This window comes from Artemia franciscana, chromosome 7 (genome assembly GCF_032884065.1).
Source record: "Artemia franciscana chromosome 7, ASM3288406v1, whole genome shotgun sequence".
Taxonomy (NCBI): Eukaryota; Metazoa; Arthropoda; class Branchiopoda; order Anostraca; family Artemiidae; genus Artemia; species Artemia franciscana.
Window position 1 is genome coordinate 27,195,202 of NC_088869.1, and position 23,022 is coordinate 27,218,223.

Sequence of the window (23,022 nt, forward strand, 5' to 3'; positions counted from 1 at the left end):
CTTATTTTTCCCACCAAGTTTCATCCCGATCCCTCCACTCTGTTTTGCAAGATATAAGGTTCCCCCTCCCAACTACCCCCCCAATGTCACCAGATCCGGTTGGGATTTAAAATAAGAGGTATGAGACACGATATCCTTCTAAATATCAAATTTCATTGAGATCCGATCACCCGTTTTTAAGTTAAAAATACCTCATTTTTTCTAATTTTTCAAAAATAAATAATAATTTTTTTCAGAAATAAATAACAGCTCTGAGACACAATATCCTTACAAACTTCAAATTTCATTAAGATCTGATCATCCGTTCGTAAGTTAAAAATACTTCAATTTTTCTATTTTTTTCCGAATTAGCGCCCCCCCCAGCTCCCCCCTCCAGATGGTCAAATCGGAAAAAGGACTATTTCTAATTAAGTTTGGTCTGGTCCATGATACGTCCTACTGATTTTTCTTGGTACCCGGTCGACTGACCGTATTTCAAACAACGGGCTGTACGAAATGTATTGTTCAATCCCGTTTTCTAGGACTATAATGAAAGAAAGGTTGAGATGGCTAGGGCACGTTCTGCGGAATAAGGATGACAGATTGCCGAATACTGTCCTTTTTACCTAAGCGGAAAGCAGGTCGTCCTCGTCTGGCGTGCGAGGATGTTATAAAGAAAGATTTAAATTAAATGGGAACTTCCTGGGAGGGTGTAAAGAAGGAGACTTTGAATAGATTGGGATGGAGGAGGAGTGAGTGTAGCTGTGTTGGCTTCAGGCAGCTTGGTGCTGTGGTGAGTTTTTGGTAGTATTAGTAGTAACTTACTATTACTTATTTATTGCTTACTGACTCTTAAGTATTGTTTACTAAACTGTGTACAATTTCCGCCCTTGCATCTGGAACTAATCAGAAAACATTTTTATATTTTCCCTTATTTCAATTGAAGTCACCGACCATTCTTTTTTGTTTTGCTTACAAAGATGCCCCTAGTCAAGGCATAACACCGCTGTCGGTCATTCTCGGTGGTTTACAACTTCTTTTTCTACCTGTGTTCAAAAATGGCTGGACTTTTGTGACATCGGTGTTTTGTGACTTAATTTGGAAGGAAGTTAAGATGCCGGAATCTGAATTCGGTGATGAAGTTTCGCGAAAGCGTCCACAAAACGTTCCGATCAAGAAGAAGAAGGAGATCAAGACTGAGAACACTTTATTCAGCATGTAACAAGAGAAGAGAACTGTTCCTTCTCTTTTTCATCTTGATACTAAAATTTTTTTTTTTTTTTTATGTTATTCCTTGTTATGAGCGTACCGAAACTGACTCAGTCAGTAGAAAAGGCAAATTATGAGAAACTTTCAAACATCTTGTTTTTTTAGGGGGGGGGGGGTGAGAAGGATATCAGAAAGAAAGATTACTGCCAAGGCCTTGGAGCCGACTTTACGCCAATTGAAAGCGCAAGTTGGTTTGATGCTAAATAATTGCTGTACAAGCCTTTAGTTAAGCGTTTTTTCATGCTGTATGGCGATCGTTGATAAATATGATAAGTCTAGTAAACCCTTTTGCAGAATCGTAGGTCTTGGGAATGACAAAATCAGTTTTTTAGCTGCCACATGGATGAAGTGGCATTTTCAAAACTTATCAACAGCTTTCGCAATGACTAGAAATATAATTGTGGCAAATTCGTGGCAAGTCCTACTTCAATGGTTGATACCATTCCTGAATATCTATAAAATTTACGCTTTCACGTTTTTTTCCTCTTTCCTTTTAATTGTTGGCTCCTGATTTTAAACTACCATCTAATGAGGGTTACCAAAGCTACAATATTTTTTTTTGTCGAGACATAATGTTGACATACAGACCTGAAAATCATGGCAAATGTTGTTGGAATCAGAAATTTGAGACTTCAATGAAAACAGAACTATGTAGTATTAATTGAAAAAAAAAAACATTCTCCGCAAAATAAGTTTTTCAAAGGAAAGTAAAGAGCTACATTAAACCGAAAGTCAGCAGAATTTTCTAACATAAAACTGCCAACTATCACCATTAATAAATGAATGAAACCCAAAACGAGCAGAAACTGAGATGATTGGGGCTGACGCCCCCAATGGCTTCTAAAGACCAGCACATCATTTGTACTTAGCTGAAAATAATCATTATTTCAACCTGAATGTTTCAATTTTTATAATATCAAGAAGAAAGTGCATTATAATAGAGATAGCTGAAAAAAATCACGACGAATGAGTGTGGATTGCCCGTTTAATAAAGGCGTCAGCCCTAGGACTGACGCTTACGCCAAGAGGCGTCAACAGTAGTACTGATAGTAGCAGTAGGTGAAGTAGTTGCAGTAGTGTGCAAATATTTCCTCTTTGGTCAACTGATCATTCCTCTCATCAATCCTTGTAAGTTTCAACTTAATACAATCAGTCATTCCCGAGTAAAGCCCTTTTGAAAACTATTATGTACATAATGTGTTTTGACTTCATTCAGCACTTCAATCAACATTATCTGAAAGCTGTTTTTTTTTCTAACATTTAGGGTCAGATATTCCCTCTTTCCTAGTAACAAATACTATATGCACACAATGGGCGAATTGCGTAACTTACATCCCTTGCCTTGAGGGCTTCGTTGTTGTTTGACATCCCCAAAGATACAGTTTTTGGATCTTTCAACTATGCTGAACAAAATGGTTATTATAAAGAAAGGGTTTCTGAATAATTTACCAATATTCCAAAATACGTGCAAAATATATTCTGTAGACTATTCTATAACATTCATATAATGTGTTAATTCTTGAATTTTCATCATAGAAGGGTAAGATAAAGGTTAAAGAAAATAACTTGCTCGCTTAAAAAAAAAAAAAAAAAAAAAAGTAACAGAAATAAAAAAGCAAATACTAGAGGATATTCTAAACTGTATATTCAACCTATATTTTGGAATAGATAGAATATTCCAAAATCCCTTCGTTTCTTCATTCATTATTTTGTAATGCTTTGGCGTTCAATTTTACATAAGATGGGGGTGGGGGTTGATTTTCCAGCGAGTTGCCAACGAGGGGGGGGGGACTAAACTTCAGGGGAATCTCGCGAAGAATTGACGACATGGGGGAATCAGCCTAGAACGATTTTCTAGATATTCTCCTATGGAGAATGGGGTTGAACAGCTATAAATATTATCATAATCGTAAGCCAAAAGATATTTAGAGCTGGGTTCAGGTGCAAGGAGGGGGAACTCAAACACCCATCGGCAAGTATTGCTTTAATTACTTCAACTATTATTGTCTACTTCAGTCTTCCACCATTTGAATATGATTTTAGTTTCTAGACTACGTGCTTTTTATGAAGGAGGGGGGGGGGTTAAATTTCCAGGTACTTTGCAGTTTAGACCAAATAAGATAAAAGATTATAGAAAAACCAAAATAAAACTAAACATAACCAAACTTACTGCGAAAACCATGCTTAATGCAAGTATTTTGAGATAAATGAAATTCACTTAGGACTTGGAGCTGCATAACGTAATAGTTTCCGCATTATTCTCAAAATACTTTCAGAAATATAGTGATTCATATTGAAAGACAACATGTACCCTTCCTTATCTGTCTTGTTACAAGTCAGAGAAAAAATTGATAGTCTAACGCCATCTATTCCGAATTTGTGTGACCATTATAATTGTAAGTTGCAATAATTTTGTGAATGGAAATGGAAAAATATTATGAACTTCAATTGATTTTTCTGAGCTTAGAGACAAGAATTGAGTCTAGAGCTATATAAATGTAAAAGGCAATTCTTTAGCACTAATATTCAATTTTTGTTCTATCTATGAGTAATCTATGAAAGTTAAATTGTCAGACATTTTACATACCTTAGAGGATGGCCAATTGAATTTGGAAAATAAAGAGGTGATGGGTGCAGTACCGTCATCGGAGGGGGGCGAAAACTTGTCCCACTAGATTTAGAACTTTTATCACATTAGGCCCTCCCACGAAGTTTTTGCTCATTGGTGCCCTTTTCCCATTGGGCACCCCCCAAGATTTCGCTCTACATCCTCCCCTGTGCATCTTTCTCAAAACTAACTTTGCACAAACATTATGAAAAAAAAAGAATATTACATGCCTTCACAAATATTAAAAAAAAAAAATCATCACTGCCTCTAATATTTCAAGATATCCCCTCATGATGAGCATATTTCCAACTTGAAAGATTTTTCAGACAATATTTATTATTTGGAAAGATAGATGGCTAGTATGGCTTTCTAAAAAAAAAACAACAAAAAACATTAATTATGTCTTAGTCAAAGGTTTAATTGTCGTGTTGAAAGGAGTAGACTCTAGAAACGTACAAGTCTTTTGGAAAATTTTTGACTTGACTCTTTTCCCGGAGTATTTTCTATTTTCCTCATTCAGTTGTTGGATAGGTAGGGTATCGCTATGTTGTTATAGTGTATGTATTAGTGAAAGCTGGAATGACTTGTAAATTCAGAATATTTTGAATACAATGATTTTGTTGCTTTACGGTGGATTATTTCTATGACGCGTAGATTTTCTCAATTTTCTTCGTAATCTTCAAAACGTTGCCTTTTCATCGCTGCTTCAGAAATAGCCACTACTTTTTTTTAGTTTTTGTCTTTAATTTTTGAATTTTTTTATTGTCCTGTGGCATCTTGTCTATATCTTCTTATTCTTCCTTTCTTTCAGTTGTCCTGATTCACGCAATATTATTGTTAGTAGATTTTTTCTATACTGGAGTAATCCTACCAAAGCGTTTAATGAGGTACATTGTGTGTGGCACAATCCAGAAATAAGTCCTATAATGTGTCATAGGGTTCCATTCCAACTTAACCCCAACCAACTGAACTACCGTAACTGAACCACGGTGCAACTGAACCACCTCGCAACTGAGCCCTCGTGTAACTAAACCCTCGTTTAACTGAAGCCTTGTGCGACTGAACCCCATTTAATTGAGCCCTTGTGCAGCTCAACCCCACTTAACCAAACCCCCCTGTAACTGAGCCCCCATGCAACTGACCCCCCGTGTAATTGGACCATCGTTTTACTGAACTGTCGTATAACTCAACCACCCTACTTACATTTGGTAAAACCCAATTTAGAAATTTTATATGCTCAACCTTGTTGGAATTGTTTGCTTTTTAAAGTCATTATATATTTGACTGTCAAGATGATTAATAAATAAGCTCTGTTTTGTTGTCACATAAACCACAAAAATCGGACATCACAAATTCTTAAAGCCAGATTTATTTCTCCTTTTTTATGTTTGTTAATGGGGATTCCCTTCGCCCTGTCACTGTCCACGAGTCTAGGTGTTTACCCCTCTCTCCCTCCCCTGGAAAAAAACCCTAGCAGAAAATATGGTTTTCCAAATTTTAGTATTTTCTTGGAATTATGTTATTTTTATTTTACTTGAGAAGTGCTAACGAAAGTGGAAAAGAGGAATTTATGTGTAAGCCTTGCCCACCCCCCTCCGTGCAAAAATGCTTATCTCATGGAAGATCCTTCAGGGCCCTCCCCCTTCAGAAAACTCCCACGCAAAAAATGTTCGTTTGTTTCCCAATTACAAATGTTATCTGTGAGCAATAAACAAATTGCAAAACTTTAAAAAGGTACTTAAACTTCTGCAATGGGTTTTCTGATTGGCTGAACTGATGGTAGCTAGAGAGAAAGGGAGATACCTCAAAGGGTGCATTTTAATGCCAAAAACAACTCAGCTCTCATTGAGGCTTCTGATAATCACAGAATTAGCTCTAAGGGAGAGACAAGAGGAAGGAAGAGGCAGAAGTTGTTTTATAATCCCCCGCTAGTCTTTTTTTTATAAGTCGGAAGTGATTGAGGACCAACCAACCGCGAGGGGAATTTTACGTGGGAGATTTTTTCACTCGGAGGTATTTTCTGACAGGTGGTATTTCCCTGGACGAGTGTTTTCCACAGAGGGCGTTTTCCCGAGGGAGGGGAGGGTATTGTCTGCCCTTAATCACTTTTGACTTTGAAAAAAAGGCATTAAAACTTTCAATTTCCATTCGAATAATAAAACACAATAAAAAAAACCCACAGTCCTTGTGGCAAGGGCTGTAGGCTATTGCAAGTTACCCATTGTTAAAATTTAAGGTTTTTGTAGAAGGGATGGTCGTACAAACTTTGGAGAAGGCTCATCTGATTGGAAATTGAAATTTCAAGTTTAATTTTGAAGAACCAAATGTAATAAGAAGGAAATCAGCCTCTCCTTCTTAACCACCACCCCCCCTCCTCCCCAATGCATCCGATATAAATTAAGAAAAAAATTGTTTGTTCAAAATAGTCTGAAGGTCAAATAACCATGCCTCTGGGGTAAACAATCCCGCCAGCAGCTCTTGGGGCCAGGGCTATGAGTTAAGCTAGTTGCTCATTGTTAACACATAAGGCTCTTATGGAAAAGATTTTGTATGAACTTGGGAGGCGGGGTGCTCATCGGACTTGAAATCAAAAGCTCCAGTAAACTTTTTAAGGGCTAAAAGTGATTGGAGGGTTTCTACCCTACCCTCTTTTTCCCAAAATACATCTGATTTTAATTTTGATATGGCCAGTTTATTTAAAAGATTAAATAACTGTGCTTCCAGGGTTCACAACCCCAGGGCATGTTTGATCCTATATAAAAAAAATGGAGTATTGAGGCAAACGTTAGGGAAGTGTCAAAGAAGAATACCGAACAGAATCAAAGAACTTTTTTCCTTTATTGGTAGTGAAAAGGAAATACCAGCAATATCTAGAATAGCTGATAGTATCAGCGGTCACATCGTTCGGAAAATACTTAGGGGCTTGTTCAACTAAATCAAGAGGTATTATTTAAATCCAGTTTTACAGGAAGACGTATCTGCAATGTGCCGAAAGCAGCTGAGGGTATAAACCTGAGGGTAGGAAGTTTAAACTTTCAGGGCATGTTGAAGGAATGTTGAGAAAAGCTGGAGTGCAACCAGTTCCCCTCTCTAGCCCTTTTTAGCTACAATCACCTCAAAGACATCTGATCAAAATTTGCTATCTACTAGATTCGGAAAGATCAAATATTTTCAACACATATGTCCAGACAGATCTAATTCTTTTGAAAAAAAAGTGAAATAAATCTGATATAATGGTTTGTGAGGTCGGATCATCCTTTTTTTCTTGCAAAAATAAAACGAAGCTTTTTTATGAATGATCTTGACAGGCGTTCATATCATGACTAAGAAATAAACAACTCCAACAAGCTTGAACATGTAAAGATTCTAATTTGTGCTTTACCCAATAATATTGCCTCATATTCTTATAATACTGAAAAAGTGAGTTCAGTGGCATAGTTGCACGAGGGTTCAGTTGTAAGGTGGTTGCACGGTGGTTTATTTGCACAAGGGTTTAGTTAAATGTAGTTCAGTTACCCGGTGGTTTGGTTACACGAGGTTTCAGTTATAGGGGGGTTCGGTTACACAGGGCCTCAGTTACACCGTGGTTCAGTCACAGGGGGTTCAGTTGCTTGGGATTCAATTGCACGATGGTTCAGTTGCACGCACATCATGTCATAGATCTGGATTGAAACTTGTCGACGTAGTTTTAAAGGAATTGAAGTGTGTTTTGCCATTCGTGTAACTGAATTAGGTACCGGTAAGACTCGCAGTACGTCTGCTGAAAAATAAAGAAAACATAGTCAGATTGGATTTTATGGTTAAAAGAGACACTCCTGGAATTTAAAATAATGCTCTATTTTTTGCTCATTTTAACCAAACCTATTTACAGAATTGTGATATAAATGTCGATGCACGTTCCTACAAATCAGAAAAAGTTTTTTTTTTTTTTTTTTTTTTTTTTTTTTTTTTTTTTTTTTTTTTTTTTTTTTTTTTGGAAAAGCCAATGATTAGAGTGCCCTAATTTTTTCAGGGGGTCTATTCAACCGAGTTTACAGGCGAACCCATATTCATTAAGCCTTTGTATGTGAGTACCAGGGTTGCCACGCGGTGAAAACAAAAATCACTAGATTTTAATGATTTTTGCATGATTTAGTGATTTTCTTCAATACTCTAGGGATTTATGTGCTGATTTAGTAATTTTTTGCTTAGACAATATAAAAAATCGCTAGAAATAGGGATAAATCGATAAATCGCTTGGTATGAAAACCCTGGTGAGTACATTCTGACCATACATAATCAATTGTAAAAAAGTAACTTTCTCTCCTTGTAGTCACTTTGGCGGAAGAGCCGCGACTTGTGATTACACCGGCGCAACCTGAATACACGGCAGCACTTGGCAATCCCCTAGCTTTTACTTGTAAAGCGGAAGTACCTGACCCAACTTTGATTACCGACCTTAAATGGATTAGCCCCGAAGGATTAGAAATCGGCGTTGGTGACAGGTAATTCAGGCTATTATTATTGTCTTATTGTAACAACTATACAATACGTACCTTTTGAAAAAAAGTTCATTGATTCCTCGTAATGTAAGGTATCAATTTCTTCTTTCTTTTTAAAGAATGAAATCAACTATACTAATGGCTATATAAAAATGAAGGTTTTTTAATTGAAATTAAGGAGTACCACTAAAAATTAAAACGAACACAAAATTATTCCGTGTTTTTGGTAGGCCGCCACCTCCTCAATCCCTCAATTGTTACGCTATACATTTTTAGTGCTTTAAGGAATCTTTTTGTTCCCAACCCTATGAGCCTTGTGTTTCAGCAGTCGCTCTTCAAGAATCGGGACATAAAGTCACATTAACGTAAAGAGGAGGGGGCAGCCCCCATCACATACGAAACGATTTTTGTTGGTTTTAATGCTGCTCCTTACTTTCAGTTGAACCATTTTCTTTATTGTTTGATTTCTGACCATTTTTCATATTATACCCTGGTCTAACCAAGGTATGGCGTGGGCTACCGACCCCGTAAATCTCAATTTCTTGCTGTCAAATCGTTTATATCAATAATTGTAAATTGATTGGTAGCGTCCCACCTTTCTTTTTTTTTTATTTGGGCTTAAGAATCAAAATATGGGATTGTAAGTAAAATTTTGGACAACACTTGAATTTTTAGTCAAAATTTTCCATAAGTTTGTTTAAGAAGTATTTAATAATATTCTGACTACTGAATTTTAGTTGGACAGAAAGAGGTATTATTGTTCACATGAATGGAAATTCTGCGTGACTTTTGATATTCTATGCGGCTGGAGTCATAGCGACTTCTGGAATAGGGTTATCTGATGTCTAAATACAGCGTGTACATATGCTTAAAAAAATTGAAACATTGTATATGAATAAGAAAAGAGAAAAATTACTCTTTAAATCGCTGAAAACATAAATCCTGGCTAGCCCCTTGTCTCCAAGAAATTCCTTAGCGAGGTCATGCTGCCCTTCCCCGCCTTTTGCACCTCTTTGCCAGTAGACATGTGACAGCAATATATTTTATTACACGTTAACAGTTTATATCGTATTCACTACGTTATTTCAGGAATGAATCTGCCACCGTTTGGCATTACTTCCTCTGCAATTGGGAAACTCAATATCTAGTTTTTTAATACTTTTAAGCTGATTAGCTATCCCAAAATTTTCAATAATTAGCAACTTGGGCCTCTTCGTTGCAAAATCGTGGTTTGGTGCAGAAAAATGTCTCTTTTCTTTGGCACAATCTTTGAGGGAAGTTAAAAAGGGTACTAGAACATCCTATTTTCCGTCCGAATGGAGCCCTCTCCCAATCTTCTAGGATCTTGACTCGGTAATGATCAACCCTGAAAAAAATAATAATAAACACGTATCCGTGGTCTTTCTTGTGGCAAAAAAAGAAGCTTTTGTTGAGAGGGTATTTTGTAGAAAGTAGTGTTTTTTGATATTCTGAATATGACATTGTAGTTTTCATTATGATCGCTTCCCTTTGGGGAGTTATTTCTCCATTTTTGAAAATCAGGCAAATTTTCTCAGACTCGTTGCTTTTGATGGGGAACATTAAACCTAAGGAATTATATAGTTTGGAATCAGCATAAAAAGCCAATTCTTTTAATATACTAAATTATATCAATTCTTTTTCTTTAGAATTTCGGTTACTATTAGCCCGAGCCACTCCTCACTCACAGTTCGTTAAAACGAACTGTTTGAAATACGTTAACTTGGATATTAGTCACAGAATAGTTGTTTTATTGCTCTACGGGAAAATAATCACAATCAAGTTTAAATAGATACGATTTATAATAGATTTTTCACTAGGGTCGACCGAAATGACAAGCTTTCGTTTCAATAAAAAGTGCTTTTGAAGTAGATGGCTCTATACAAGCCTTCCATACGGCTAAAGAGCCTCGTTGGGGATTTGTACCTTGCATTTGTTTGTTTTTGTGTTTTCATGTTACTTGTTATTTACCAAGTGGCATATAGCGATCGCAAATTCTGTCGGTCTATCCGTTTGTATGTCTGTCTGTCGGTCCCGGTTTCGCTAGTTTAGGCACCTCCAGATAATTAAGGACGATGAAATTTGGCAGGCATATCAGGGACCAGGCGATATAAAATTCGAAATGGTCGTTTCCACAATTTGACCACCTGGGGGTGGGGGTGGGGGACGGTCAATTCGGAAAAATTAGATAAAATGAGGTATTTTTAACTTACGAACGGGTGATCGGATCTTAATAAATATTTCGAAGGATATCGTGTCTCAGATCTCTTATTTTAAATCATAACCGGATCCGGTGACATTGGGGGAGTGGGAGGGGGGAAACTAAAATCTTGGAAAACGCTCAGAGTGGAGGGATCGAGATGAAACTTGGTGGAATAAATAAGCACAAGTCCTGGATACGGGATTGACATAACCGGAACGGATCTGCTCTCTTTGGGGGAATTGGGGGGGGGTTAATTTTGAAAAGTTAGAAAAAATGAGGTATTTTTAAGTTACGAAGGAGTGATCAGATCTTAATGAAATTCCATATTTAGAAGTATCTTGTGCTTCAGAGCTCTTATTTTAAATCCCGATTAGATCCGGTGACATTGGGGGGAGTTGGAGGGGGAAACCGGAAATCTTAGAAAACGTGAAAATTGAGGTATATTTATCTTATGAATGAGTGATCGGATCTTAATGAAACTTGATATATAGAAAGATCTTATGTCTCAGATGCTCCAATTTCAATTTCGAATCAAATCCGAGGACATATAGCGATTGCAAAGTCTTACGGTCTGTCCGTTTGTCGGTCTGTCTGTCGGTCCCGGTTTCGCTAGTATAGGCACGTCCAGATAAGCTAGGTATATTTATAAGCGAGGTATATTTATCTTATGAATGGGTGATTGGATCTTAATGAAACTTGATATATAGAAAGATCTTATGTGTCAGATGCTCCAATTTCAATTTCGAATCGAATCCGAGGACATGGGGGTTGGAGGGGGAAACAGAAGTCTTGGAAAACGCTTATAGTGTAGAGATCAGGATGAAACTTGATGGGAAGAATAAGCACAAGTTATAGATACGTGATTGACACAATTGGAACGGATCCTTTCTCTTTGGGGGAGCTGGTGGGTGTTAATTTGGAAAAATTAGAAAAATCGAGGTATTTTTAACTTAAGAACAGGTGACTGGATCTTAATAAAATTTGATATTTAGAAGGACCTCGTGACTCAGAGCTCTTATTTTAAATTCCGACCGGCATTAAGCCTGTGATTTTTCTTTTAAATCAATCTATTGATTCATAGAATTTTGCTAGAGCTCATGCCGTATGAGCTCTTGGCTCTTCCGGCCTCATCACAAGTGCCATGTGAGCTCTTATCTCTTGTTGTTGTTTTTTTTTGCTTGTGAACACATCTTATATTATGTCATTCAGCGTAGTATTGAAGAATAGTTCTTGTCAACTTTAGAATATTATTGAAGAATGGTTCGTCGTCTTGGTGTATTGCTGTGATATATTTTTCTAAACTGTCTTTGAATGTTCTTGAGTTTTAGGCGCATTATAAAGAGAGCCATGTGTGCCTTTTTTGTAATTAAATAAAAAAAACTAATTTCCTCGCTCTATACGCTAATTAACTTTAAAACTAATTAACCGTCGCTCTTTACGCTAAAGCTATTAATTGTTTAAAAAAGTAGAATTGTGGCAAAGAGTCAAACTTTAGCGTAAAGAGCGAGGGTTTGCGGAGGGGACAACTCATTTCATATACGGAGTAATTTCTGTTCGTTTTAAGTTTTAATGTCGCTCCTTACTTTCAGCTAAAAAAATTAGTTTTTTTTTTATTTAATTTCTGAACGTTTTTGAATTAATGCATGTTTGGTTTTGGCTCTCCGCACATAAATTATTAAAATGAAATTTGTATATTAATTCTTTTTTTGGCTAAATGGCTTTCTCTTAGTTTTGATCAGACGATTTTGAGAAATAAGGGGTGGAGAAGGAGGCCTAGTTGCCTTCCAATTTTTCGGTTACTTAAGAGGCAACTAGAACTTTTAATTTTTAACGAACGTTTTTATTAGTAAAAATATATGTAACTTAAGAATTAACTTACGTAACAGACTTTCATAACCTTATATTTTTATTGTGTATACGAGGGGGTTTGTACCCTCGTTAATACCTCGCTCTTTACACTAAATCGTAAGTTTTGTCTAAATTCTTTAAGAATGACCCCTGAATCAGAAAGGCCGTTGAATAAATAGTTGAAATTACTAAAAATACTTTAGCATAAAGAGCAAGGTATTTATCTCCTCCTAAATACCTCGCTCTTTATGCTAAAGTATTTTTAGAACCCTTCATATGCGTATTAATCTCTGTTCCTTTTAAGTTTCAATGCTACTTCTTCCTTTCATTTGAAGAAACGTTTTCATGTTTATTTTTCATTGTTTTCTTATAGTAATGCTAGAGAATACTGCGCCCTTGTCATTGAATTTTTCTTCCCACATGACAGATTCCTCCAAGGAAAGATCCTCCAACATAGCCCCTTCTCCTCAGCCCCACCCCCAAACAAAATAAAATCCCCCTGAAAACGTCTGTACACTTCCCAATAACCATTACTATATGTAAACTCTGGTCAAAGTTTGTAACTTGCAGCCCCTCCCCCAGGGATTGTGAGGGAGTAATTCATCCCCAAAGACATAGTTATTATCGTTTTCGACTATGCTGAACAAAATGGCTATCTCAAAATTTTGATCCGTTGACTTTGGGAAAAAATGAGCGTGGGAGGGGGCCTAGATGCCCTCCAGTTTTTTTAGTCACTTAAAAAGGGCACTAGAACTTTTCATTTCCGCTTGAATGAGCCCTCTTGCGACATTCTAGGACCACTTGGTCGATACGATGACCCCTGGGAAAAAAAAACAAACAAAAAAACACGCACCCGTGATTTGTCTTCTGGCAAAAAATACAAAATTCCACATTTTTGTAGATAGGAGCTTGAAACTTCTACAGCAGGGTTCTCTGATACGCTGAATCTGATGGTGTGATTTTCGTTAAGATCCTACGACTTTTAGGGGATGTTTCCTCCTATTTTCCTAAGTAAGGCAAATTTTCTCAGGCTCGTAACTTTTGATGGGTAAGACTAAACTTAAGACTGGTAAGACTTGATGAAACTTATATATTTAAAATCAGCATTAAAATGCGATTCTTTTGATGTAGCTATTGATATCAAAATTCAATTTTTTAGAGTTTTGGTTACTATTGAGCCGGGTCGCTCCTTACTACAGTTCGTTACCACGAACTGTTTGATGCCCCAAGGTATTAGGCTAATTTTTTTTCCAACTTTAAAATGCAGCTATTTAAAAATTTAAAGTTTTAATCGAAATTGGGTAATTCTAATGACCAGTCTTGTTCGCTAGGTGCTAAGTAGTTGCCTTGAAATTTATGTATCAGGCAATAATATACAGGGGAAACTGGGATAATCCATTTGATACAATAATACAAATAAGTAAGGAATAATACAGTAATACAAATAATGATCCATGGGAATGCATACGAATACATGGAAGCAATACTAATATTACAAGGGAAGCTTGTCTTACGTACACGTTATTTCAATCCTATGTAACACCTTATCTTTCTCTCCAATCTTATAGTAGAACTGAAAAGGACTTTTTTTTCTCTCGGGGATGGGGGGGGGAGTCTTGCAGTTTTTTTTAAAAACGTATAAAAAATTTGCTAATATGCATTTTTGTTCCGCTTTATGAGTCGAACTGGTTTTTTATGGATGGGGGGAGGGGTCAAACCCCTAACCCCTTCTAGATACGGCCTTGCATATTAGACAAGTAAAACTAAACAGATTGTCACAAATATACAAAGGTACTTGTGAAATTTATTTCAGTACTCACAGACAAGTCCTAGTACAGACATTCAGTACTGACAGACAAGTCTGTCAATGGCGGCGCTTGATCAACACTCAGCGAAAGTATTCTTTAGCCGCATTGTATTCCTATTACCGTTTGGAGTATTATATTGAAAAAAAAACGACAAATTTACCCGCCCTGTATCTTGGAAAAGTACTTCTGTATTATCAAGAACACACTCAAGAAGTTTGCTTTGTTTGGTCGAGTAAATTCGGGTTTCCTCTCGCATTTGGTTATAATTAGCTTATTCTCTCATGAAATAAATTACAATACAGGTATATTTTAATTAAATATATAATATATAGAGGTGGTTAGGTATTTAATATAATCTGTTCTATTCCATCATATTTTGGTATATTTCATTATGCTTAACCTAACTTTCCTTCTTTTGAGTTCTGGATACCACGCAAGTACCTATAGACAAGCATATGGACCATGCATATTTTACAAGTAAAACTAATACCGAAAGTAGAAACTGCCATTAAAGCACAAATTGCACTCTAGCCTTTGGTGGGGTTCAAGGGATGGGGCGGAGTTATTAAAAAGTTTAAAAATATCAATGAAAATAACTTCATGTTAGATTAGTAAAATTACATTGGTTGTTACAGGTCATAGGTCATTTCTACAGCCTTAGAAAGGAAAAATTTTCCTAGATGATTAAGGAATACCTGAACTTCCTTGTGAATTTATAATATAATTAAAACAAATGATAGATTTTTAAGATATACTTGGTTTTAAATCTAAACAGGTTCCAATTTTCTATTCTAAGGAAGCTGGAAGGATATAGGAGGAATTTGACCCCAAGGTACTGTGTAGGTCAAAATCTGTAGATGATTGGCAGTTAGCATCCAGACATTAAATTCCTACAGTTTAGTCAAAATTTTAACTATGAAACTTTTGTTTTAAAATAGGCTCTATGAAGTTGCATTAATTGACGAGAACTTCTGGGGGGGTATATATTCCAGGGGTACTTGTGTATTATCCAGAACACACTCAAGAAGTGAATTTAGGTTAATCACATTAACATATACCAAAATAGGATGAAAATATAATACTTTAGTAACAAAATTATGGAAACTACAACAAAGAATTATGACAAGCAGGCCGGCCAGAACGCATTATATTGAGTACTTAACATAACTACATCTAAGTATTTAATGAAAATATACGTGCATCGTAGTTTATTTCACGAAAGCATAAGCTAATTATAACCGAATTCGTGAAAAAAAAAGTTTTGCTCAGACAAAAACAATGCAAATTCCTTGAGTGTGTTCTGGATAATACACAAGTACCTTTCCAAGATATAGGGTAGGCAAATTTTTCATTTTTTTTTTCAATTTTTCCAAATCAGAATACCAAAAAAGACATCTTCAATGAATATGTCCCTCCCTCTCCCCCAAAAATAGGCTATTTTACAAGATATTGGGGGGGGGGGTAAAAAATCATTGGAACACATACCCTTCTGTGTCCTCAAATTGACGTCACTGGCTCTTTGGATAATTTGGAGCCATTCCAAAGAGGCTGCAAGCAAGTGTGCGGCAAAAATTGCGATTTCGGCCCTATATGAAACAAAAAAGCCTGATGGAACTTAAGTATCATTTGTAAAACATACACTTTCCATTTTTTATTGAAGTGCCCCCCTCCCCTTAAATTTACCCTTGTGTACTCACGAGCCAAAAGGGACGAAAAATGCACACATTATGTAGTTGAGGTTGGGTTGGGTGCGAAGGACTTTACTTGTTTACTTGGTCTCTACTCGGGCCTTGCCATCTTTGTAGAGCAAAACCCCTGCACGATTTCTTAACATACCACCTTTCTTCAAAATTTATCTATGAAGCTTTTGTTTTAAAAAGGGGTATTTTAGGCCTGTTCCCGGGAACTGCTTGCATCACGTTGTCCCTGAAAGCACATTCTATGTAAATTTCGACTAAAAGAACCTCTAGATTATCTAAAAAGACCTGTAGATTCTAGAATTTTCGATCGAATAACACCTCCTCCCACTGAGCTTCTTACAGTTTCTTGTTCTATATTATGATTCCGAGAAAAGAAGACATGTCGCTCTCTACCAAACCAATTTTATTGCATTTCATTTTAACAAATTACGACTTGATTTCAAACATGAAGGGATTAAAGTAGGGAGACATAATCTGGTCTATTGTACGACTGAGTTTTATAATCTTCTATACAAACATATAATCTTTACGATGTCTTTGTCATCACAAGTCAATGGTTTTATTAAAGTGTCTTTGATTATGAGACTTGTAGCGAGACTACTAGGGTAACAAAATTCAATTTCGTTACTTATCTCCTCACTCTCTTAAGTTGTTGACTTTTTCATATTTTACTAAAGAGCCCACAGTGATGTTAAGAAAATAGTCTTTTGGGATTATTCCTCCAAAGCAAAAGATTTGTGCGCTCCGAAGGAGCCCCACAGAGATGGTAAGTTTAGTGATTTTAGGTTATAGCAACCACACCAAATATAACCTGGTGAAAATGTAACACTTTAGTAACAAAATTATGGAAGCTAATACAGAGAATTATGGAGAGCAGGCCTCCCAGAACGCAATGTATTAAATAATACATAACCTAACAAGCTCTATGCATTAAATATTTAATCAAATTTTACCTGCATATCAGTTTATCTCACTAAGACTAAGCTAATTATCTCCGAATGCATATAGCAAAACCAGTTTTAATCAGATCAAGAACTTGAATGTGGTCGCTATAATACGCAAGTGCCAATTATTTTAGCTAATTATGACAGTCGATTTCTGGGGGTAAATATTCATTGAAATAAATCCTCGCGTGTTTTTGTTAGAAACTTTTCTGAAAATATCCATTCAGTCTCAATTAACTTATTGCTTAAATAGCTGTATATAAAATACTAATGATTCATCCAATAATTTATTTTGTGGAACTTTTGATTTTTATCTATTGTACAAGTTTCGTACCTATAGAATTGATTTTTTTTAATTTATAAATAGTTTTTTTTCCACAGTGACTGAGGTTTGATCTACGAAAGGTAGGCCCTGTCAACGTTGCATGATCCACGTTGAAATGTAGCACGAAATGCTTTGATTGTTACTCGTTGTTGTTTTGATGTTTTTTTCAATTTTTACTCATTATTTCCCTTTGTATTTAGATATTTGATTATTTCAGAAGCAAATCTGATCAAATCTATTTTTCTTGGAGTTGTTTTCATTAGAGGTCTAGTTTTACAAAATTCTGCACATACTGGAAAATATCATGAGTACGTTTATTCAAGCCACTTTTAGATATATATTACATAGGCTGCTAAGTTTCAGAAATACAAAGGCATTTATGCTTCAATTACTTTCATCAGACTTGTTTTCTTTTAAATTAGTTCCACGCAAGGTGGGACTGATATCGTCACTCCGATAATGGTACTACAAAAGTTGGTTGTCAAAGAGGGATCGAAAGTAGCTAGTGCTTAATGGAAACCAATTACCTGTAATGGGTTAGGAGATGGTTGTGCTTACCTTTTTTTATTGTTGGTTTTAAAGGAGTTGGTGAAATTGACCTCCAACTGGTTCATGTTATCCATAGTTGGACCAAAAACATGGAGCAACAGTTTGAATGTTGTATTGTTTCAAATAAATAATTAAAAGGAGTTCTTAGTCGACACTAAAGTTGAATCAGTAGTGAAATTGAATCCAATTTCACTTATATAAATTTAATTTGAATCCATCGTCCTTAGGATATTATTACAATGAAACCATCATCCCAAAACCAGTGTATTATAAACAAGAGCATATCCAGGATTTGTGTTCGCAGGAGAGATGGCTATTTGTTTTGGGAGGGGCGGGGATATGAGAACGCATAATAATTTGTTTTTATGCATTTTTTTATGTTTTTATGAGTCTGACAAAGATTTTCAGAGGAGGGGTTCAAATCTTGAACCCCACTCCCCTTGGATACTACCTTGGTCTTAACCAATAGCCATGATGGTATGCTAAATGACTTTTTGAAGTTTTGACATTCAAACACCTAGCTTGGACTACAAAATCTTACGGAATTGTAAATCTTTAAATGTAACTTTCCGGTTTAATAATTAATTATTTATGATATTTAATGTACAGGACTGTCCGCCTGTCTGTAAAAAAAAAATTGTTGGCCGAAGATACATACAAAATAAACCAATTTAATTTGTCAACAACTGACTGGTCATCTATTGACATAAGTGAAAGTCATCCTTTTCTTTGCCACCTGGTGTACATCTCAAAGCATAACTTGCTCCGCCATGCATGTCATCTCTATGCGTGGTGTATACCACCCTGTATACATGGTCATATACTGTATGTACCCTGTTAAGCATGGTCGCATAGGCATGAATTTGCTCATCATCAACTAGTCTTCTAAAAATTAACTTTGGGTGTTATCCTTGTTGGAATATTGCTGTCTATATGCTGCCCTGTGTTTCCGGATTGAACTTCGCATTCCTGTTCAAGTAACCGCCTAAACTAAAGCAATCGAGAGTCGGCGAAAGATCTTCTGTATTTAAGATATATTGTAAAATGCAATTCTGAAAAAAAAAAAAAAAAACAGAAAAGAAAAGGACTCTGAATATAATCCAGGTAAACATTGTTGTTTCTGAAAAAAAAAAAAAATTCTAGGCGGCTAGAAATTTTATGGTGACATCTTTTCATGCATAGTTTTGACATGAAGTTCCGAGAGCCATCACGTGAAATTCATAGCTTCATATGAATTGTTAATACAGTACATAATCAACTCAGAACATAACACAATAGTCTCTTCAGGGATGGTCTCTTGGCAGAATTTCCTGTAAAACTGAAAACTTTCGGTAAAAATACAGATAAGATAAGCCTTAGTAACATATGGCATTAGAAAACGATGATAGAATTTTTAAGCAGAATTGAAATTGACCTTCAATTTGAATTTAAAACTCCTGACGTAATTCCAAGATAGAATAGCCCCCTCTGCCTTAAAAAGGAAAATGGTAGGGCTAAAGAAGTAATTTTCATATTTTCACTAACTGTTATATATTATATTATATTATATTATAACTATGTGTTTGGGGACGACTCACTCCCCCGCAATCCCCATGGGAGGGGCTGCAAGTTACAAACTTTGACCTGTGTTGACATATAGCAATGGTTACTGGGAAGTGTACAGACGTTTTCAGGGGGATTTTTTTGGTTTGGGGGGGGGGAGTTGAGGGGAGGGGTTACGTGGGAGGATCTTTCCATCGAGGAACTTCTCATGGGGTAAGAGAATTTCAATGGAGGGGGTACAGTATTTCCTTGCATTATTTAAAAAAACAATGAACAAATAAATATTTTTTTTTTCTACTGAAAGTGAGGAGCAGCATTAAAACTAAAAACGAACAGACATTATAACGCATATGAGGGGTTTACCTCCTCGTAATACCTCCCTCTTTACGCTAGAGTATTTTTTAATAATTACAACTACTTATTCTACGGCCTTTGTGATTCAGGTCTCATTCTTAAGGAATTGGGACAAAATTTAAGCTTTAGTGTAAAGAGCGAGGTATCGACGAGGGGTGAGCCCCCTCATATACGCAATAAAAACATACGAATGCAGAAATTCGCTACGTAAGTTAATTCGTAAGTTTCGTAAAAAATTAAAAGTTATAGTTGCCTTTTTAAGTAATCAAAAAACTGGAGGGTAACTAGGCCTCCTCCCTCGCTTCTTTTTTCTCAAAATCTTCCGATTAAAACTATGAAAAAGTCATTTAGCCAAAACAAATTAATATGCAAATTGACTCTTTCTCTTAACTCGACTTTTTAAAACAATAAAAAACTTTAATGTAAAGAGCGGGGTGTTTAGGAGGAAAAGCCCCTTTCATATACTGAGTAATTTCTGTTCGTTTTAAGTTTTAATGTCGCTCCTTACTTTCATTTAAAAAAATTTGTTTTTTTTTTGTTTAATCTAGAAGTATAAGTGATTCAAATTGATACTTTAGAATTTCCAAATGAAAAGGGAATGAAAGAGTCGATCTTCCATCGATTTACATCAGACATATATTCGGATTTGTGATTCTAGTGTATCCGTACTTGGTTTTGGTTGCAAGAGCCGGTAAATCAGTTTTCGCCACTGTAATTATTAGGTCGTATTATAGAAAATATAGTGCACGGTTACGGATCTATCTGTACCACTAAATTTGCCGTATTTAGATTATGGTAGGTCCATCGTTAACTCAAAATCAGTGTCTTGTGTAGATGCTAGGTCCTGACAGAGGACAGCCGCATGTAAACCTACTGTTTCTCTTCTAGAGTCTGGCTGTAGATTTGAAGTTTTGGCCTGCCTAGGGAATAAAGAATAAAATTATGGTCACTCTTTAAAATACATTTCGACTGTAACATGCCAACGACACTGTTGACTAGCGGCCTGATAAACTTTAAAGGCAAAAGAAGGAAAACCTTGAACCACCGAGCCTCACGCGGATTCCTTTAGAAATGATGGCTGACATAAATGACCAAAAGAAATGTCCTTTATTATACTACAAAAAGCCCAAAGGTGGTAAACTAGTATTAGAAGAAAATCTTTACAAACAAGCATATACTGATTAAAATAACACGTTTCAGTTTCCAGTTTGAATTTTTATACATTTCAAGTTAAAATGTTTGGTAAACTGATGTGTGGTATAACAAATCTTTAAAAAATCCATAGGCCTACATACCAAGGTTTATAAGGGTTTTGTGTAAACCCTTGTAGACAAAACTTTTTAAACGTGTAGAGGTCTTTGACTGTCCTTCGATACCAAGAGAATATAGTGTAACGAGAATATAAACTTCTTGAAGGACTATGAAAGTATAGAAGGGGTAAGAAAGTATAGAAGGGCTACTAAAAAAGTATAGAAGGGCTAATGGGAGCAGAGCAATCCTCTATTAACCTAGTTAAAAAAAAAATCTGACTAAAATTTGGTCAAGGGAGGATCCCCACGAATCCTGGTGCGCATAAAATAATTATTCTTCACGATTTCTTCATCAAATAAAATTTATTTATTTATCAAATAAAATAAATCAAATTCGTCAAATAAATCAATAAAATTGGGATTATTCCAATAAGATGGCCAAGAAACATTTTGGGCGAATAACTTATTGTCCTAGAATTCTTAAAAGTTGTTCAGAAAAATATGTTGATCAACATTTTCAAAAGTTTTAGATGCTCACATGGGAGACGGAATATTGGATGCATTTCCAGTAACGAGTTTCTCTAAGTTACAACAATTCAACTTGGAAATAATTTGTTTTCCGTTTTCTAAGAATTTTCTTAATAGTTATTCTTTTTGTCTATAATGATTTTTTTTCAATGGAACTGTCAGAACAAAATAGTGGAATTAAAATTGAGAATGGCAGGATTTATTCTTTTCAGGAGCATCATTCATAAACAGGGCGATTCATAAATATTATCGATAATTTTGTGTATCGTTGCTCACGTGTGTATCGTTCAAACCTGAGTATCTTCAACACATTTAATTTCAACTCTTTTCCTATGTATATTTCTCGTTTAAAAAAGTTAACATTCAAGAAATTACACCTTTGTGCTTTTCTCTCTCTGGATTACTTAAGTTAGGACATAGCGGCTAATTTCAAATTGTTAATCAGACTCTATCGTCGTTTTCCTCCTCAATGGTGGGCTTACCATCGCAAACTGTTTGTGAAAGACCAATTTGTGTCTTGTATTTTGTGATTTGATTTCCGGAAACTCCATAAAATTTTAAAGTATTAATTTGTACTGTGCTGGACGTTTCATGATTTCTTGTAGATTCCATACAAGTTAAAGAAAAAAATGATAAGTTCTGTACGAGGAGCGTTTCTTCCATCACTAAATCACAATCTGACGTTTTGAATCGTTTGTTGGCTAAAATAGAAGGAGATAGATATACAAGAAAGCTGAATTATGAGAATATTGCTTTTAAATGTCGTAAGTCAACAGCAAGTGCAGTAATTTATTATTATACATTTCAAAGGCTTATTCAAGAAAGAGATTTTTTTTATGATTGTTTAGATGGAAGATGACTGAAATTGACAAGATCTAAATATCCTTTTAATCCTGCTATTAGAAAAAAAAACTAAATTCCAGGTCTTTCTCTTTGATCTCTCCTCAAGTTTGCCTCTGGGGACCTGTTTTTTCTTTTCCGCTCGTTTCTGTTTTTGTCTGTGTTATTTTTAGTATAAATGATTATTTATATGCCACCTTACTTAAGCTCGTAAGGTATCCGTTGTCAGTCTTGACTGGACCCACAATTTTCTCTCACTTTTAGTACTATATACGTGTTTTTGAAAGTAAAGCTGAACTACAATTTTTTTTTTACAGGATATCTACAGACATATATTATCAAAATGGCGATACACCAACAAACAGTCTTGAGTTTAGTTCCTTCCATGAATCCGACTCGGGTAATTATACCTGCCGTGCAACTTATACCAGCTCCCAAACGCTAAGCGCATCTGTCAAACTTTCCAACCAGGCGTCAATCAATTGGATTGACGTTCCTACAGAACAGCGCGCCATTCTTGGCAAGGAATACACTGTAAGGTGCAACGTGACTGCCAATCCTGCACCAAGAGTTCGTTGGCTAAAGGATGGCGTTGCCATCAGTAAAAGTAAGTTCATTATCATATCTATCTCTTTACGTTTAAATTAAGCGCTATTTGATTTAATTTTTATATTTAGTGTGTAGATTAGCCTTATTAACCTAATGAGACATAATTTATCTGGTAGGACGCAGAAATACCCAATATTTGTCTTTTACAATGGTTTTTAACGTGTTTT

At 35.7% G+C, this 23,022-nt stretch overlaps 2 protein-coding genes across 7 annotated transcripts in view; both read left to right on the plus strand.

The window, feature by feature from the left end:
* LOC136029082 (endoplasmic reticulum lectin 1-like) overlaps positions 1-23,022 on the plus strand; it is a gene marked incomplete in the record, with an annotated part of 524,377 nt that overhangs the window by 400,836 nt on the left and 100,519 nt on the right.
* The window catches only part of LOC136029086 (fasciclin-2-like), a 61,024-nt gene that overhangs the window by 10,635 nt on the left and 27,367 nt on the right, over positions 1-23,022 (plus strand). For 5 of the 6 annotated variants that reach the window (XM_065707146.1, XM_065707147.1, XM_065707143.1 and 2 more), the window contains 2 exons: positions 8,169-8,340; positions 22,564-22,853. In XM_065707146.1, coding sequence (XP_065563218.1) covers positions 8,169-8,340; positions 22,564-22,853 — 462 coding nt within the window. Of the gene's footprint in view, positions 1-3,538; positions 3,645-8,168; positions 8,341-22,563; positions 22,854-23,022 lie in introns of those variants that run through there. The other variant, XM_065707142.1, reaches the window with a different exon arrangement.